This window comes from Eremomyces bilateralis (assembly GCF_010015585.1).
Source record: "Eremomyces bilateralis CBS 781.70 unplaced genomic scaffold P152scaffold_13, whole genome shotgun sequence".
NCBI classification, from domain to species: Eukaryota; Fungi; Ascomycota; class Dothideomycetes; order Eremomycetales; family Eremomycetaceae; genus Eremomyces; species Eremomyces bilateralis.
Window position 1 is genome coordinate 497293 of NW_022985079.1, and position 17176 is coordinate 514468.

The window sequence follows — 17176 nt, forward strand, 5'->3', positions numbered from 1 at the left end:
CGGAGTCTGAGTGGGGACGAAATTGAGTTACCTTTCTTGGCATTCACCTAAACTCAGTTCCCACGATCTTAACCAGAACGCAGCGGAGAATTCACCAAAACAGACCTCTAGTAGTTGCTTAGTTAGGAAAAGAGTATACTTTTTGGTATTATGCTGTTTTTGAGCGAATTGGGCCTGCCTATGACAGTGATAGTGGTAGTGATGGTTAGGAGAATGCCAAGAAACGTAACTCAATTTCGTTCCCCCGAAGGAGGAACGTGGAATCAGAAGTAAGGCTGTAAGGCTGTAAGGCTGTAAGGCAATACTAATATGGCGGCAAGGCCATAAGGCAGCAAGAACGCGTTCGCGACATGGAGGTTTGACGCGTGACGCGATTGGATCCGCCAGTTGACGCGTTTAACGACGTTCTCCTCCGTCCATGCAACAGAAATACAGAATGATCGAACCCCGATAGAGAATCGTTAACTCGTCCACCATCATGATTGTCTGATCGATCCCTAAATACCCCTATGATTCACCTCTGCAGTTCGGCTTGTTCCTGACAAGCAACGAGCAATGACGATTTCCTCCTCGCCTTACATCCCCTCATCTTTTGATCCCGCACTACATTTGCATTCAGAGAACCTGCTGCCGGAAGTTTTCCATCCCGTTAGTTCGCACTCGGATGAATTCGAAGCCATAGAACAAGTGCGAGCGGAAGACATAGCGAGGAAAACCGCAAGCGGCATAGTCATCCAACATCGAGCGTGGAAGACTTGTGACGCGTTCCGAAGCGACGAGGATCGTCCAATACGTGCGATTTCAGTTCTTGAAATTTGGAGAAGTTGAGACTTACTTCGGCAGGCTCCCCTTTACGAGACGTGTACGATCCGACTCAATTGACCTCCATCCTGATCGAGGACACCGACGAGTCTCAGAATACATACAGGACAGTTCTCCCGTCTAGTCCCCCAGGGGTCAACCGCACAACGATGTCCTCACCAGTACTGTACCCGAGGAGCCCAACACCAACCCAACAAGATATGTATTCCCCGCGGAAACGAAGGAGGTTGGAAGGCTCTACTTCCATCTTGACCGAATCTCCAAGCAAAGGCAACCGGCTCCCGGACGAAATCTCCGAATCGCGCGGTCCCTTTCTCTTTTCCGACGACAGTGACACGGAAGACGGGACGTTCGAAGTTAAGTCTCCAGCAACGGGGAACCAAGAAAATTTCGTACCAATTCCCCTGGCCAGCGCTGGGAAACCCCTGGCCGCACATCATTGTTCCCCAAGGTTTAATCCTGTCGAGTTCAATGATGTCACCAAATTTGATAGCCTAGCCTCGAATACCGTCTCAAACCCGTCTTCTTTCACAATCCGAACATCCGCCGGACAGACTATTTACTTGCCCCCTCGCCGTATATCACCGACTGTATCCTACCAAACTGAGGTCGCTTTGAGGAGTACCACCGCTCCTGGTCACGCTAATAAGTCATATTACGGCATTGAAATCCATCACTTGCTTGATGAGCTGGCAGCGGAGTCGACTTCCACCCCGTCGAAAGATTCCATCGACTCTTCAACCACTCCATCTGAATTACTGTCTTCCTCTCGACCCGGTCAAAAGGTTCAGCTCTGGACGGAGAAGTACCGCGCCAAATCGTTTACCTCCCTCCTTGGTGACGAGCGTACCCACCGTCGCGTCCTACATTGGCTCAAGTCATGGGACCCCCTTGTGTTTTCCTCCTCGAAACGGAGCTCGAAACAATCGAGCCTGCGTACCAAAGAGCCAGCGGACCTCACCCGCAAAATCCTGCTTCTCACTGGGCCGCCTGGACTGGGAAAGACCACTCTTGCACACGTGTGTGGCAGGCATGCCGGCTATGAAGTTCAAGAAATCAATGCAAGTGATGAGCGCTCGGCGAACGTTGTCAAAACGCGCATCAAGGATATGCTTGGAACCGAGAATGTTCGCACTGCAACCTTTAGCGGGCAGGAACAGGGTCGAAATGGCCAAATGAAACCCGCTGCGGGTAAACCGGTCTGTATCGTTGTGGATGAAGTGGATGGGGCGGCCGCCTCGTCCGGCGCGGGTGGTGAGTCCGGGTTTATCAAAGCGATCCTAGACTTGGTCGCGTTAGACCAGCGGAATACTTTGCAACCCTTTTCAGACGCGCCTGCGAAAAAAGCCAAGTCACGATTCCGGATGCGCCGCCCCCTCATCCTCATTTGCAATGATCTTTATGCGACCAGCCTTCGGCTGCTCCGACAAAGCCCAGCGGTCGAGATCATCCATGTACGACCTCCGCCTATAAGCGCGGTTGCTACAAGGTTAGACACCGTCTTCAGAAAGGAAGGCATTGCCGCAGACTCGGATGCGATCCGACGCATTTGTGAAACGATATGGAGCACCGAGTCGAAAAAGTCCGCCCGTTTCAATCCGGCAAATGGGGACGGTGACGTTCGAAGCATCATGGTTGCCGCCGAATGGATTGCCCGTCGATGGATGGCGGAGTGCACCCGCCCAGGCCTGGCTCTCAATCGCTTAACGAAGCCCTGGGTGGAGGACGCGGTGGTGGCGGATTTCGCAGCAGGAGGAAAGGGTGCGCGGGCAATCGGCCGAACCAGCGCGAGAGACGTGGTGAACAAGATATTCACCGAACATGCGGGCTTATCCACGATGGAGATCAACCACCTCCAAGGAAAAATCCAACCAAGCGCTAGCGACCGAAAAGGGGCCTCGGGCGTATCTGAAGGTGTAAAGAGAGGTGCTTTTGAGAAGCTACGACACGTAGTCGAGGCTTGTGGTGAGGTTGATCGCGTTGTCTCAGGTAAGCAGGTCTCCTATAAGAGGCGTAATTAGTGTGCTGACGGAATATAGACACATTTGCCGCATATCCAGAGCACCCCTACCAGGACGATACCATCTTCTCAAAGCCAACCCTGGCGCATGAATACCTCCACTTCCACGACCAAATATCCTCTCGCGTCCATGCGTCCCACGAATGGGAGCTGGGTTCCTACCTTTCACTCGCCCCACTTGCTTTACACAATCTATTCGCCGTGCCTGCCGCAGTAGCCAGTCGGAATGAGGCACCGCTAAATCATGCTCCACGTGGATTGAACGGCACCAAGGATCCAAGTGCTCAACCAGGTCGGTTTCCAGGAGATCATGCCGAGAAAGAATATGCCGCATTATTGTCTCATATGGAGTCCATCTTGCCTCATCCCACGTCGAGCACATTCCGAAACAATAACCTCATCGTGCTCGAACTCGTACCGTATCTGCTTCGAATCCTGTCGCCCGGAATCAAAGTCGTCGGCGTCGGGGGTACCAAAGGCGCAACCGCGAGCTTTGCATGCGTTCGCAAAGCAAGCGAGAAAGCCATGCTCGCTCTCTCCGTGAATGCGGCCCTGGCCACCGGGATCACATTCGAGCGTGTCCGTATCGAGAACACCTCGGCGGCCGAGCAGGACCCAGACGAAAAAGGCGAGCAGCTCGACCAGCCGACCAAGTCCATGGCCCAGGCGCAGGCCAATATGGGTTGGGTCTACCGGTTGCAACCTGCCATCGATACGCTGTCGAATTTTGACAGCCTCGCCTACGACGGCGAGAGAGTTTCCTTTGCAGTGAGGAGGCTCCTCGAAGAAGAACGACGGCGAGAAGAGAGCAGCAGACTCCTGGCGATGAGAAAGGAGCGAATGGGCCCCGATAACCCCGAAGATGCGCAACCGTCTGCGGGTTTGAAAGCCATGCTGGCTAGTATCCCCACCGCCGCCGTTGAAGTGAGCAATGCTCCGCTGAAAGATTTCTTCGGACGGGTCATCGCACAGCCCAGCGTCTCTGAACCGAACAGGGCCGCTGGAGGTTCAGCAAATGGGACAACAAACCTCCCCAACACCCCTGGCGACTTGGGGATGACGGACGGATTTGATGTAACGGATGAAGACGATGTATGGCTTAATTATCATGAAGGATTCTCCAGAGCGGTCAAGAAAGCGGTGACCTTGGACGAGTTCCTCGAGGCCTTTACATCTTAGTATAGTTTAACAGCTGCTGTACGGTTCCAATCAATATTATAGTACCTTATCGAATTTGGGGGACGATAGCGGATTGAATGACTCTCGACTCGCATGGTGATGATTTCCTTTGAGGACGACATCAAGGAGTGGTCAGTGGTCTCCATTTCTACCCCTTTGCCTCCACCCCTCCAGTCTGGCGTCTATCCTCTGCTCTTCAACACTTAACGTCTGTAGGTCTGTAGAAAACCCATATCATCAAGTTTGCATACCCGTCAATAGATGCCAAGTAGGATAAACTTCGACAGGGCGCTGACTGATAATGCCGATACCTATTTATGGTGGACATATGCAGGGCGGGCCAATGAGGAGACGTATCGGCTCCTTGACAACATCGACCTTGAGGGAACATCGCTCAAGCTCTGGGAGTATGATTTTACAAAAGGAATCTTTTCAAGTTGCTTCAGCGTCATATCATACTTCATAACGCATATTTTGCAATTTCTGTTGCCGAAGCGATCTTTACCTACGAATCCATCCTCAGCTAGCTTGCTCAGCACTCCAAATGGTTCGAGAGATGTATATATACAACGCATCCAAGCAATGCTAACCTGCTACAGAATCCGCTATTTAATTCCGCACACCGCCAAAGCAATTCCATACGGAAGGACCTGGACTCGTTTGCTCAGGGCAACTCGGGCCCTGCAGTCCAAGGTCCGTAAGCCCCAAACGCAGATCTCGCGATATCAAGTTCCCGTCCTTTGCGCGCTCTGACATTTGCGAAGGCCAAATCCATGCCTCCCTCACCTCGTTTAGCCGGACCATCGATGAATATCACAAGCTTGCGAGACAGGAGATCGTACAGGAGAAGCAGGAGAAGGCTTACGACCGGGTGAAGAATTTCCGGGCCGAGCTGGCCGACTACAGAGAACGGTTCGAATCACTACGGCGGGAACGGGAAGAGAAAGTAAGACTCTATGCATGGCATCGCATCGCTGTTGAGGCCGGCATTGCTTGCCTAGTATGGGAAATGAGCTAACTCCTTTCCCATAGCAAACCACCCTCGAGCGCAACGAACTCCTTGGTCGACGACCGCACCATGCCGCAACACCCGAAAACCCCTATAGCCAACCCGCCTACGCCGGTCAATCTCCCTTCGCTCCCGCCGCATCGTCCGGTTCCGCACCATCTGCCTTCGGAACGACCGCCGACAACCCCTACAACCTCTCACGTGAACAGCACGCGCTGCGCGAGCAATCGTTTTCCTCGCGCACGAACACTCAGTTAGACGAATACATCGACCGCGGACGCGCGGTTCTGGCGGACCTGGGCGATCAGAGGGAGATGCTGAAGGGCACGCAGCGGAAACTGCTTAGTGTGGCGAACACCTTGGGCATCAGCGGCGAGACGATACGGATGGTGGAACGTCGCGTTCGACAGGATAAATGGATCTTCTGGGCGGGGTTGGTATTGTTCTTTGCGTTCGCTTGGCTGGTTTTGTGGCTATTTAGGTGGAGATAAGCGAACATGTCCTTATTCGGCGAAGTCGAACGGGATCAACGATGGGTGGTGCTGCCTCGATGCTTTCTTACAGTGCGCTGAGAGTAGGGTGTCGTGGTCTGCGATGTATGGCAATGGTTCGATCTGGACGGTGATCACAGTCAACGACAAGGTTCGTTCCAATATCCTCACAATTGTATACGAAGTGTGTACTTATACTGGTCTAAAACAGTACAAACTCAACAGAAAGCTAAATCTTGTTTCCAAACATCGCGGAGACCCTGCATAAACAATGCCCAACGCCGCTGTTATATCCCTCCACACGATCGCAACCTCTTCTCAGCGATCTAAAAGACAGGCAACCCCCGTGTTGACACCCAAACCCAAACCATTCCTAACGCAGGGAGAAAAAATCCCCTCCTGTTATTAAGCCCAGCCGACCCGAAAGTATATCCACGCGTTCCTGCAGATCCTCAATGTCATCCTCATGCCTCATCAAGAGCTGCTTGGGACCACCGGACATCAAATTCCTGGGCAGCGCCACCGGCCCGACTCCGTGTAGATGTGGACTCGGTGGGCCCAATGCCGGACTCGGCTCCACCTCCAATGACATCCGAAAATGAGGACTCGCGCGAGGGAAGGCGCCCATCGACATGGTCGGTCCACCCAGCATCGAGAAAGGCAAACGGCCCAACCGTGCCGCTTCGAGCGTCTCCATCGCCAGCTCCATCGAATCCATAAAGAAGTCGTAGACATCGGCGAACGGTCCAAAGGCTCCCGCCATCATGGACGCCCCCGGGTTGGGAAACAACCGCAACGACGTCGCGATGTCGACGACGCGCATGAGCGCGCGCAGTTTCACCTTGGGTGGGCATTGCGCCTCGACGATGCCGATGCACCAGAGCATGATCGCTTCGTTGGTTCGCTCGCCGCGGACCACGGCGGTCAGCTTGTCCACGATGAACCGTGCCAGTCCTCGTCCCACAGCGTTCATCTCCCCCTCTCCGGAAATGTCCGACAGCGCCAGAAATGCTTCTAGGGCACGCGGAAAACGGGAAATGGGGTACAGTGGGGAGTTTTGGATGCTGCCAGGCCCAGCGCCGAAGGACCATGGGTCTCCCACTCCGTGCATCTCGTATAAATAGGATGGGACCCCCAGGTTCCCCGGACTATGTCGGTCGCGTTGCAGCTTCTCGCCCATGAAGCGCACCACCTCTAGTTCGAGTCCGGGCGAGATGGGCCGACCCGGCGCGACCTGGCGAGCGAAAACCGCGGCTTCGGTGAAGCGGTGCCGAGTGACAAGGCCGCGCCGGACCCATATTGAGGAGAGCGCGAGGTAGGAGATGGAATGGAAATCGTGAGGATTCATTCGCATCCTTCCGTCCGCCCAGTGGCTGTCAAGGTCGAATGGGGGTTGTGAGGAAGGATGTGATCGAGGAATGTGCTGCGAGTGGAGGGCACTCAGCATAGAGGAAAGAGCAGAGACGGGTTGCAAAGGTTCCGATGTTCGAGGGATACCGCAAGGCTGGAAGGTCCTGTCGTGATACTGAGACGAAGAAGTCGATTCAAGAAGATTGGCATTCTGAGAGGTTTCCGACTAGTGGAGACCATATACTTGAGGGTGCGGAAGATCGAAGAGGGCCATTCGTGTGCCGGTTGGATATTTATCCTGCAAGGCTAAGGCAATTCGGACCTCGTGCCCATACTTGCGACATCAGAACTGGTCGATCGATCTCGTATCGGGCAGAATTGAAGGCGGTGCAGCGGTGCTCGCCTGCGATTCTAGAGCGAGTAAGCAAACATGAATGCAGGAGATGCGTATGACGGGTCCGCCAAATTGTTCTCTATAGAGCCGAAGGTCGCACGGTATTTTGGTTTGATCTCGATCCATTCGCCCCAAGGGCATTCTATTGAGGATCCGGCGCCGAACAAGGGCATCAAAGAGATTGGATGAACCGCTGGGCAGTCCATCATACAGCTCATTGGTCCCACCGGAGGGAACACCCATTCCAGCATGACTGCGAAGCAAGCAAACAGGGCTGACTCACGGTTCGAGACGAAGTCCGACGGTCAGGGCATTTGCGCATCATCTCACCGACTTTCCTCTCTCATTACAAACACCGTCGGACCATCGTCAGGCGACAAGATTGCTTGCCATTGTCCACCGTCGAAGTCCGAAGAAACGCCTGAACTGGTCAAGCCAGTTATGCAGCATCATCTATACTACGATGCTAAGCTGTTTCCGGCTACGTTAGTGTTCTTCGCCGTGCGATTGGGGCGCCTGATGATAGAAGTTTCGTGCTGAGCAAACCGTTTCGGTCGTACAGGTGCAGGGACGGGGCAGTTTTGCCTACTCTAGCCAAGTAGGAGACGGTGAAATCCTACCAACTAGATGCAACATGATCGAGCTTATAGAGAAATAGTTAAATAACAAATGCTAGAATCGAGGAGTGACTGGGAAACGCAGATGAGGACAAAATGTGGAAAGCTTTCACTGTCAAGAGCGAATTAGCGATATTGTCTCCGTCGAGCCAAATATGACTTGCTCTCCACGGGTTTTCCAATACTTACCTATTAGTGATCTAAGATTCGAGGTCGTCTAGCAGGTTGAAGGCCCATATCCGGTTACTTAAGATGGCAGCTATCGTGGCTTTCCAAGTTTGCTGTCCGAGTCTCCCAAGCTAGAACTTGTTCATCGCGTATCCTTAGTATTGTCCACCCTTATACCTGTCACAACATCACATATCAAGCAAGAGAATTAGAGAAGTGTGCCGACTTCGGGGAAAACCGCAGCGATTAATAGGTGTATTATTACTTTCCTTACTCTTCCGAGTTCTTCTCAGTCGTGAGCATGGGATTCAGATACAGTTGAAGTACCCTGTCTAGCTCTCCTTTGCTATTGGTCGAAGATAAGACGCGTGGATATCCCTTGGCGACATCAACACCATCCGCGGAAACCATCTTGATTCCTCCTAATCGCACTCCCATATCTCCGTTTTATCTGCATCGATCGCGACATCGTCGTCGATTCCTCACTATCCCGGTGATCCATGGCTCCATCGAAATGCCCGATCTCCCGAGCCGTCGATATTGCCCGGTTGCTGGGCTCTCGTGGGAGCGGCAGATCCACTCTCTGCTTTGCTTTCTCCGCTGGCGTGGAGTCTCCCCCTGGGGCCAGGGCTGAAGAATGGTCGCTGTTCTTGTGGTAAATTCGGAAGATGTTCTATTACCCCCAATTGTAACCGGTAGTCGACTTGAACGCCATCAGCTTCTCCGGTAGTGGGATGCCCACAGGATGGCACCCACTGCTGATTCCATGCCGGAGCGGCATCAAAGCAACCATTCCTTTCATCCTATTTTGATCAGTGGATCCCATTTTGCCATATGCTATTTGCTCGTGCAGCTTATTACTTTCATAAGTCAGTGCTATAAACCGGATTAGTCTATAAATTCCTTTTTTCTGTTTTTATTCTAGTCTCGCTCGCCAAAGGTTCCGTCAAATGGCAAAGTGCCTCTTCTAGTGCCTTGACTAACCATAATATCGACGATATCTTTGAAATTCATAGCATCTCTATCTTTCTGCCGTGCCTGGAGTGAAAGCTTGTTGAACTTTGAGCCACAAAAATCTAGAGTCTTTCAGGTTGTCCTCTTGATCTCTCCTTAAAGACGATTTGCTAGCACACGATCCGAGCTTCGAAGGGGCTTAACGGAGATAAGGACAATGCATTCTATAACAGAGGATGAGAAGGATATAATCAAACGCCTTACGGCCAGGTTACCGCCTACGCCACCCGCCGAACCGGACTGGAGCGATACTAGCTCGATCTCAAACGAAGAAGCTGAACTCGATGGCTTCACGCAAAAACCACCGGCCTTTCCTCTTCCACCACCAACCAACCCACCTCAAGAGATCCTCGACATAGACTCAAAAACACCCGACGCACATGTCCCCCGTGATGCGAGATTGATTCGACTGACAGGAGTTCATCCATTCAACGTCGAGGCTCCTCTGACGGACCTTTTCAACGAAGGGTTTTTGACCTCTCCGGAACTTTTCTACGTTCGGAATCATGGAGCGGTACCGCAAGTGGAAGAAGCCTCCCTGTTTGATTGGGAATTTACTGTCGAGGGTCTCGTCGACAGGCCGTTCAAAATATCCTTACGATCGTTAATGGAAGACTACGCGGACCAGATCATCACTGTCCCGGTCACGTTGGTCTGCGCCGGTAATCGCCGAAAAGAACAGAACATGGTCCGCAAGTCGAAGGGGTTCTCCTGGGGTCCGGGTGGAGTGTCGACCGCCCTTTTCACCGGCGTCCCAATGTCTGCAATCATCGCTGCTGCCAAACCCACGCGGCGGGCGAGATATGTGTGCATGGAGGGGGCGGACAAACTTCCCAATGGATATTACGGAACGAGTGTGAAGCGCAACTGGGTGCAAGATCCCAATCGAGGGATCATGCTGGCCTGGAAGATGAACGGTGAACTGCTACGCCCCGACCATGGACGCCCCTTGAGGGCCGTCATCCCTGGGCAGATTGGGGGACGCAGCGTGAAATGGCTGACGAAATTGATTCTGACCGAAAGCCCCAGCGATAACTGGTATCATATTAACGATAACCGGGTTCTCCCGTAAGTGCCTTCATATTGGCTGTGGCTCGCAAGACGCTGATATTGAACAATAGGACCATGGTTTCGCCGGAAGAATCCGCAGCAGATCCAAGTTGGTGGACCGATGACCGATACGCCATATACGATCTCAATTCCAATTCAGCCATCGCATACCCCGCGCATGATGAAGTCTTACCCCTCTCCACCCGCGCGGTTGAAACGTACGATGTGCGCGGCTACGCGTATGGTGGTGGTGGCCGGAGAATCACACGAGTGGAGATCACCCTTGACAAAGGGAAGACCTGGCGACTCGCCAAAATCGACTACCCAGAGGACAGGTACCGAGAAGCTTTAGAAAATACAAATCTCTATGGCGGCCGCTTGGATATGTTCTGGCGCGAAACTTCGTTCTGCTGGTGCTTCTGGTCATTGGCCATCTCGACCGATGATCTCGCGGCCAGTGCAGATATCATGGTGCGATGCATGGACGAAGGGTTGGCCCTCCAGCCCCGTGAAATGTACTGGAGCGCCTTGGGCATGATGAACAACCCGTGGTTCCGCATTGTCATACACCGTGAGAACGACACCATGCGGTTTGAACATCCTACACAACCTGCTTTAATGCCCGGAGGATGGATGGAAAGGGTGAAAAAGGAAGGAGGGAACCTTGTGAACGGATTTTGGGGCGAACGTATGGGCTCCGTCGTTGACGAGGAGCAAGTGATGCCAGAAATTAAGGAAGACATCAAGATGACCAAGGACGGGATCGATCGGATCATCGAAATCGATGAGCTGAGAAAACATGACACTGAAGAGGAGCCGTGGTTTGTGGTTGATGGAGAAGTGTACAATGGGACTGCATTTTTGAAGGACCATCCGGGCGGCGCGCAAAGTATAATAAGTGCCGCTGGTCTGGACTCCACTGACGAGTTTGTGGCAATCCGTACGTGCTTCCCCCGTTCCCATGGTTCAAGTCACTGATGATTTATTAGACAGCGAAACGGCAAAAGCGATGATGTCTTCCTACCACATCGGATCTCTTTCGGAGGTATCACAGAGCATCTTGGCAGAAGGTTCATCGGATTCGTCGGGTAGCAACACCTCACGACCTTTGTTTTTGGATGCTAGAGGATGGAATTCCGCGGCGCTTCACAGCAAGAAAATCGTGTCGTGGGACACGAGAATTTTTACATTCCAGTTGGAGCACGAGGAACAGCTCCTTGGACTACCCGTCGGCCGGCATCTGATGATGCGCCTTAAGGATCCCGATGACCAGCAGACGGTCGTTCGGGCATACACGCCTATCAGCGAGCAAACCACACCGGGGTTCGTGGATGTCCTTGTCAAAGTCTACTTCGACACAACCGAGCAGAAGGGAGGCAAGATGACGAAGGCCTTGGACCAACTTCCGGTGGGAGGACGAGTATATTTCAAGGGGCCGATTGGCAAGTTCGAGTATCTTGGGAAGGGATTGTGCAGCATCAATGGGGACCGACGCACGGTTCGAGAGTTCAGGATGATATGTGGCGGAAGCGGCATCACTCCGATCTATCAGGTCCTCCGCGCGATCATGCAGGATCCGAACGATGGCACACATTGCACAGTCTTAGACGGGAATCGTCTGGAGGAAGATATTCTCTGTAAAGACGAGTTGGATGCGTTCGCGGCTGGCAATCCTGACCGATGTAGGATCTTGCACACTTTGACAAAGGCAGGAGACGGATGGCAGGGGTTGACGGGTCGCATTGGTGAGAATCTGCTGGCAGAGACTTGCCCGTCCCCGTATGATGACAATCATGAAGGGCAGAGTGATACACTGGTCCTCATATGCGGCCCAGGAGCTCTGGAGAAGACGGCGCACAAAGTTCTGACGGGTCTTGGTTGGAAGGATGACGATCTACTGTTTTTTTGAGGAATATGATTGGACAATTGATGCATCTTCCATTACTGTGTCGTTTGAGTGTATGTGACGAAGACCTAGCAGACAACAATGCTATCGTCAATATTAGACGTCTCTAGATGACGTCTCTAGATTCCATCTCTCGATTAGAATCGTTGTTGCTGTGATCTCGTCTTGGGCTTGGCAGCAGGGGAGCGCGTCAGGGACCCCTGTCCATCTGCGAGTCTTATCTTTCATCCACTTCTCCTGATGAACATTTCCTATCTTCTATCGCCCTTTGCCTTTCCCGCGGAGATTGTCCATATTACCGATAACTGATATTGAACGTCCGCTACTCCAGCCTCCAGGCCATGGAGAAAGGTGATATTACGGGGGTTTGGAACTTCCGGCGCTGTTGGCTACGCGCTCTCGGGTCGATCATCGGAAATGACACCACCATCGAGGCGTATCCAACTGCGGGTCATCGCCCAGGCCTCAGATCCCATTCATATCACTCCTAAGATGTCCGCGACCATTCGTGGGGTAGCGAATAGGATGACGCTGATTGTGAGATACAAGGGCTGGCGTGCTCTTTGAGGCATGACGATCGGCCCAGTAGAATCTGTACCGCGGAACTGTACATCTCTTGATCATGTTCTTCGGAGTCTGAGTACTTTTTGGACCATCTATTGTGCGAATTTCTTTTACTGCAGTCACCGATCCTACTTCTTCTTCTATGTCTCGGATGTCGAGTTTGTGGGAGAAGTTCGATCATCCACATCCTGCTATTAGCTTAGCTGTGTAATACCTTCTGTTACTCTCTTTCAATTCATGACCTTGTAGATTCATTTGGCAGTCCCAAGTCCCGTGTCTAGTCTCCGTCCTATCGATACGCAGTGCGAACAGCTCGAAGGACCCAAATATAGCTGCGGAACAACCTTCTAAAGCATGGGATTCCACGAGCAGAGCGGTTCGGGGTACAGTGCCACCGAGGCGAGGAAGGCGACGGAACAGGTCGAGACGCCGAAACTCCAGAATACGCTCCCGAATGGAGACAGCAAGAGAAAGCGGATTGTCGTGGTTGGGCTGGGAATGGTTGGCATTGCCTTCATGTTAGTACCGAACTTGCTCAACCCTCATGATGTGGTGTGAAAGCCCTGACAACTTTTGCTCTCTAGCGAAAAGATCATGAAGCTGGATGCGAGACGCCGCGAATACGATATAGTCGTCATCGGCGACGAGCCTCATTTGGCATACAATCGCGTTGGCTTGACATCATTCTTCCAGCATCGTGTGGTTGAGAACCTATATCTTAATTCCAAAGAATGGGTGGGTTGATATAGTATCCCAATCAGGAATGGCCATTAACATCGAGCGTTGCAGTATTCATCGATGCCCGAGGGCTCGCTCACATACCATCTCAACACACTGGTGACATCCATCGACTCCGCCAATAAAACAGTGACCACTGCCTTGGGGCAGACGGTTGATTACGATATCCTCGTTCTGGCTACCGGATCCAACGCTGTCCTGCCAAAACATACCCCTGGTCATGACGCAAAGGGAGTATTCGTGTATCGGACAATAGGAGATCTTCAAGACCTGATATCTTTTTCCGCAACGAAAAAGGGTACAGTCGGTGCTGTGGTTGGAGGTGGGTTGTTGGGTCTGGAGGCTGCAAAGGCTATGATCGACTTGGGCGAGTTCAACAAGGTCAAGCTCGTCGAGAGAAACCGTTGGGTCCTGTCGCGTCAGCTAGACAGCGAGGCTGGCTCAATGGTTGTCGAACAGGTGAGGAAATTGGGGCTTGATGTGCTGTTAAGCAAGCGAGTGGGTCGGATTGAGACCGATGAGGAGCATAACGTCACCGGGGTGACGTTTGAGGATGGGGAGAAGATGGATTGCTCCTGCGTATGCTTCGCTGTAAGTTCTGGCTTTGAACTATTGACCGAATTCCCCTAGCTCACTATCAGCTTAGATTGGTGTCCGACCACGCGATGGTCTAGCCCAGAAATCCGGCATTCGCTGCACTGACCGCGGAGGCGGAATCGTTGTCCACCCCGATCTTTCAACCTCTGTTCCCGATATCTATGCCATTGGCGAATGCGCCTCATGGGAGAACCAGACGTTCGGATTAATCGCCCCTGGCGTTGAAATGGCCGATGTCCTCGCATTCAACCTCACTCAAGCCAAAGCGCACGCGCCTCGCGCCTTCAAGCGACCGGATCTATCGACGAAGCTGAAACTGCTCGGCGTCGAGGTCGCAAGTTTTGGAGATTTCTTCGCCGACCGCGATGGACCTAAAGAACTCCCAAAGAAGCACGGAGCGAGCAAAGTTGTCAGAGAAGGTGTCATTGACGCGAAAGATCGCGTGAAGTCTCTTACAGAAGGTCCACCGCCACCTCCCGTCAAGGCGGTGACCTACAAGGATCCTTTCCAGCAAGTGTACAAAAAGTACCTCTTCACCGTTGATGGCAAATACCTTCTTGGAGGGATGATGATCGGCGACACCAGCGATTACGTGAGATTGGTTCCGTTCGTGAAGAACCAGAAACTGCTCGAGGTACCTCCAAGCGAATTCATCCTTGGAAAGAAAGGCGACGAGGACGCGGATGACTTGTAAGTTTGAGTTCGGGACCTCGAGAACTAGAAGAGAACTAACGATGCACTGGCCGGATGACACCCAAATATGTTCTTGTCATAACGTCACCAAAGGAGACGTCGTGAAGGTGGTCAAAGATGGTACGTGCAAGAGCATCGGAGACGTGAAGGCATGCACCAAGGCAGGAACGGGATGCGGTGGATGCATGCCACTCGTCCAGACCATCTTCAACAAGACAATGGAATCCATGGGCCAGGAAGTTAAGAACCATCTCTGCCCACATTTTGAATACTCACGCGCGGATCTTTTCAACATCATCTTTGTCAAGCAGCTTCAGAACTTCGAAGACATCATGAAACATTGTGGGAAGGAGCCGGACTCTCTCGGTTGCGAAGCTTGCAAACCGACCATCGGCTCCATCATTGCGAGCTTGTTCAACAAGCACCTTTTGGACGACCGACGTCGGGGCCTACAGGAAACCAACGATCGGTTCCTGGCCAACATTCAGCGCAACGGAACCTTCTCTGTTGTCCCTCGGCTCGCGGGAGGCGAGATCACCCCCGATAAGCTCATCATCATCGGAACCGTCGCGAAGAAATATGGATTATACACGAAGATTACCGGAGGACAGCGGATAGATATGTTCGGGGCGAGGAAACAAGATCTTGTCGATATCTGGACCGAGTTAATCGATGGTGGGATGGAATCAGGGCACGCGTATGCCAAATCTCTTCGAACGGTGAAGTCATGTGTCGGTACGACGTGGTGTCGTTTCGGCATCGGCGACAGCGTCGGCATGGCTGTTCGACTCGAGGAGCGTTATAAGAGTGTACGAGCGCCCCATAAACTCAAAGGAGGTGTGTCTGGCTGCGTGCGAGAGTGTGCGGAGGCACAAAACAAGGACTTCGGGCTCATTGCCACCGAGAAAGGTTTCAACATCTTCGTTGGCGGGAACGGCGGCGCGAAACCACGGCACTCGGAAATCCTGGCAACCGACGTTCCTCCAGACGAAGTCATTCCGATCCTCGACCGATACCTTGCATTCTACATCCGCACGGCCGACAAGCTACAAAGAACGGCGAGGTGGATCGAGAACTTACCAGGAGGCATCAAGTATCTCCGGGAAGTCATCCTCAGTGACAAGCTCGGTATCTGTGCGGATTTGGAGAAACAAATGGAGGACCTGGTCGCGTCGTACTTCTGCGAATGGACCGAAGTGGTCAAAGATCCTAAGCGACGGGAGCTGTTCAAGCAGTTTGCAAACACCGACGAACAACTTCTCGATCCCATCGACCCCGTCCAGGACCGGGACCAGCATCGGCCCGCCCATTGGCCCAAAGAATCCGTCACCGAAGACTTCCGCAACCACAAGTGGAGCGACCTGGCATGGCAGCCCCTCGTTGAGTCGGCCCGCTTCCGAGACACGGCAACGGGAGACTCGGCAGCGGTCAAGCGAGGAGACACCCAGCTCGCCGTGTTCAAGGTCCGAGGGAAATACTACTGCACCCAGCAGATGTGCCCTCATAAGCGCGCCTTCGTCCTGTCCGACGGTCTCGTGGGCGAGGATCTCGCGACCAACAAGCTCTGGGTCTCGTGTCCGTTGCACAAACGCAACTACGACCTGAAGGGCCCGCAGGCTGGCGCGTGCGCAACCGATTCCGCGCTGAATATCGCCACCTTCCCCGTGGAGGAGCGTGACGATGGGTGGGTATATGCCAAGCTGCCTCCGGTCGATGAGCTGGACTCTGTGCTTGGGACGGAGAAATGGAAGGTCAGGAAGGAGGAGACCGAGGGCGATGGGCAGTTCAAGAAACTGGACGAGCGGCTGAGAGGACTAAAAGGGCGGAAAGGCATCAAAGCAAGCGACTTGGATGGCTGCAATGGCGAAAAGAGGGCGGCTGCAGCGATCTTGAATGGCGAGCGGCGGGAGGTCGCCGATACATTGGACTTCTGAAAGGCAATCTGCGGCGTGAGTATTTAGCGAGTTCTACATTGTACAGTAACGGTTTTAGACGAATGACTCAGGGATGACTTTTCCATGAAACTTAATTGCTAATATATAGCAGCTAATTGAAAAACTTCACATTTTGAACCAATGGCAGAAATTAAAATGTCTCGCATCCAAACCAACCTGTCCCGTCCAAACAAAGAGAAATTGTCAATTTTGTGAAAAATCATCCGAAACGATCTTCACTTCGCCGCTTTTGTCCGCGGTAACCATCCACTCCCCCAAGCACCGTGATAACGTGGCATCCGGACCTCATCTAAGCGTCCCGGCCATGCCTGCATCCACATCCAATCCGTCCAGGAGCAGCCGAAGCCGTCATCCCGAACATTCCTTCAACATTATGAAGAAATAGAAGCGATCCACCCCGCCGGTTCGTGTCGGTACTGTCCTTCGAAGCAATCAGACTGCGAGGGGTACACGGACGGGAACGATGAGCACGTGGTGGAGAGTATGGGACGAAGCGCTCTGTCGCGAGCGCAATTTGACGTCACCTATTGACGGCAGCCTAGCGAGAGTGCATGTAGGTGGCAACTGCTTCGGCATGCGTAGCTTTGGCTTGGTTCTCGACGCTCTTCG

General features: G+C 52.8%; 5 protein-coding genes across 5 annotated transcripts; 4 read left to right on the plus strand and 1 right to left on the minus strand.

Annotated features, from left to right (window-relative positions):
- The first annotated feature begins 438 nt into the window (after positions 1–438).
- On the plus strand, positions 439–4066 carry P152DRAFT_508107 (uncharacterized protein). The gene is made up of 3 exons (XM_033682570.1): positions 439–793; positions 844–2811; positions 2862–4066. Exons 1-3 carry the CDS (start codon positions 556–558, stop codon positions 4019–4021), a joined length of 3366 nt encoding a protein of 1121 aa, XP_033533205.1. The 5' UTR covers positions 439–555; the 3' UTR covers positions 4022–4066.
- Positions 4067–4409: 343 nt separating this feature from the next.
- Positions 4410–5708, plus strand: P152DRAFT_60252 (V-snare-domain-containing protein). The gene is made up of 4 exons (XM_033683103.1): positions 4410–4568; positions 4621–4714; positions 4786–4967; positions 5054–5708. The coding sequence occupies exons 1-4, from the start codon at positions 4566–4568 to the stop codon at positions 5519–5521; spliced, it is 747 nt and encodes a 248-aa protein (XP_033533206.1). The 5' UTR covers positions 4410–4565; the 3' UTR covers positions 5522–5708.
- Positions 5709–7091, minus strand: P152DRAFT_60253 (uncharacterized protein). Its single transcript, XM_033683104.1, has one exon. The coding sequence runs from the start codon at positions 6966–6968 to the stop codon at positions 5895–5897; it is 1074 nt and encodes a 357-aa protein (XP_033533207.1). The 5' UTR covers positions 6969–7091; the 3' UTR covers positions 5709–5894.
- Positions 7092–9221: 2130 nt separating this feature from the next.
- Positions 9222–12023, plus strand: P152DRAFT_450271 (nitrate reductase-like protein; the record flags this gene model as incomplete). Its single annotated transcript, XM_033678161.1, has 3 exons — positions 9222–10132; positions 10186–11054; positions 11104–12023. 3 exons carry the CDS (start codon positions 9222–9224, stop codon positions 12021–12023), a joined length of 2700 nt encoding a protein of 899 aa, XP_033533208.1.
- A 915-nt stretch (positions 12024–12938) lies between these two features.
- Positions 12939–16546, plus strand: P152DRAFT_438059 (nitrite reductase; the record flags this gene model as incomplete). The annotated part of the gene is made up of 5 exons (XM_033677599.1): positions 12939–13138; positions 13169–13319; positions 13374–13913; positions 13969–14609; positions 14644–16546. The coding sequence occupies 5 exons, from the start codon at positions 12939–12941 to the stop codon at positions 16544–16546; spliced, it is 3435 nt and encodes a 1144-aa protein (XP_033533209.1).
- Between the last annotated feature and the right edge of the window lie 630 nt (positions 16547–17176).

What these genes read in the sequence shown, in the direction of transcription:
- P152DRAFT_508107 (XM_033682570.1), top strand. Translation starts at nt 556, where the DNA reads ATGACGATTTCCTCCTCGCCTTACATCCCCTCATCTTTTGATCCCGCA. An exon ending in CGACGAGGATCGTCCAATAC is followed by an intron (nt 794 to 843) that starts GTGCGATTTCAG and finishes TTACTTCGGCAG; the next exon opens with GCTCCCCTTTACGAGACGTG. An exon ending in GGTTGATCGCGTTGTCTCAG is followed by an intron (nt 2,812 to 2,861) that starts GTAAGCAGGTCT and finishes GACGGAATATAG; the next exon opens with ACACATTTGCCGCATATCCA.
- P152DRAFT_60252 (XM_033683103.1), top strand. An exon ending in CTCGGGCCCTGCAGTCCAAG is followed by an intron (nt 4,715 to 4,785) that starts GTCCGTAAGCCC and finishes ACATTTGCGAAG; the next exon opens with GCCAAATCCATGCCTCCCTC. An exon ending in GGCGGGAACGGGAAGAGAAA is followed by an intron (nt 4,968 to 5,053) that starts GTAAGACTCTAT and finishes CCTTTCCCATAG; the next exon opens with CAAACCACCCTCGAGCGCAA.
- P152DRAFT_60253 (XM_033683104.1), bottom strand. Translation starts at nt 6,968, where the DNA reads ATGCTGAGTGCCCTCCACTCGCAGCACATTCCTCGATCACATCCTTCC.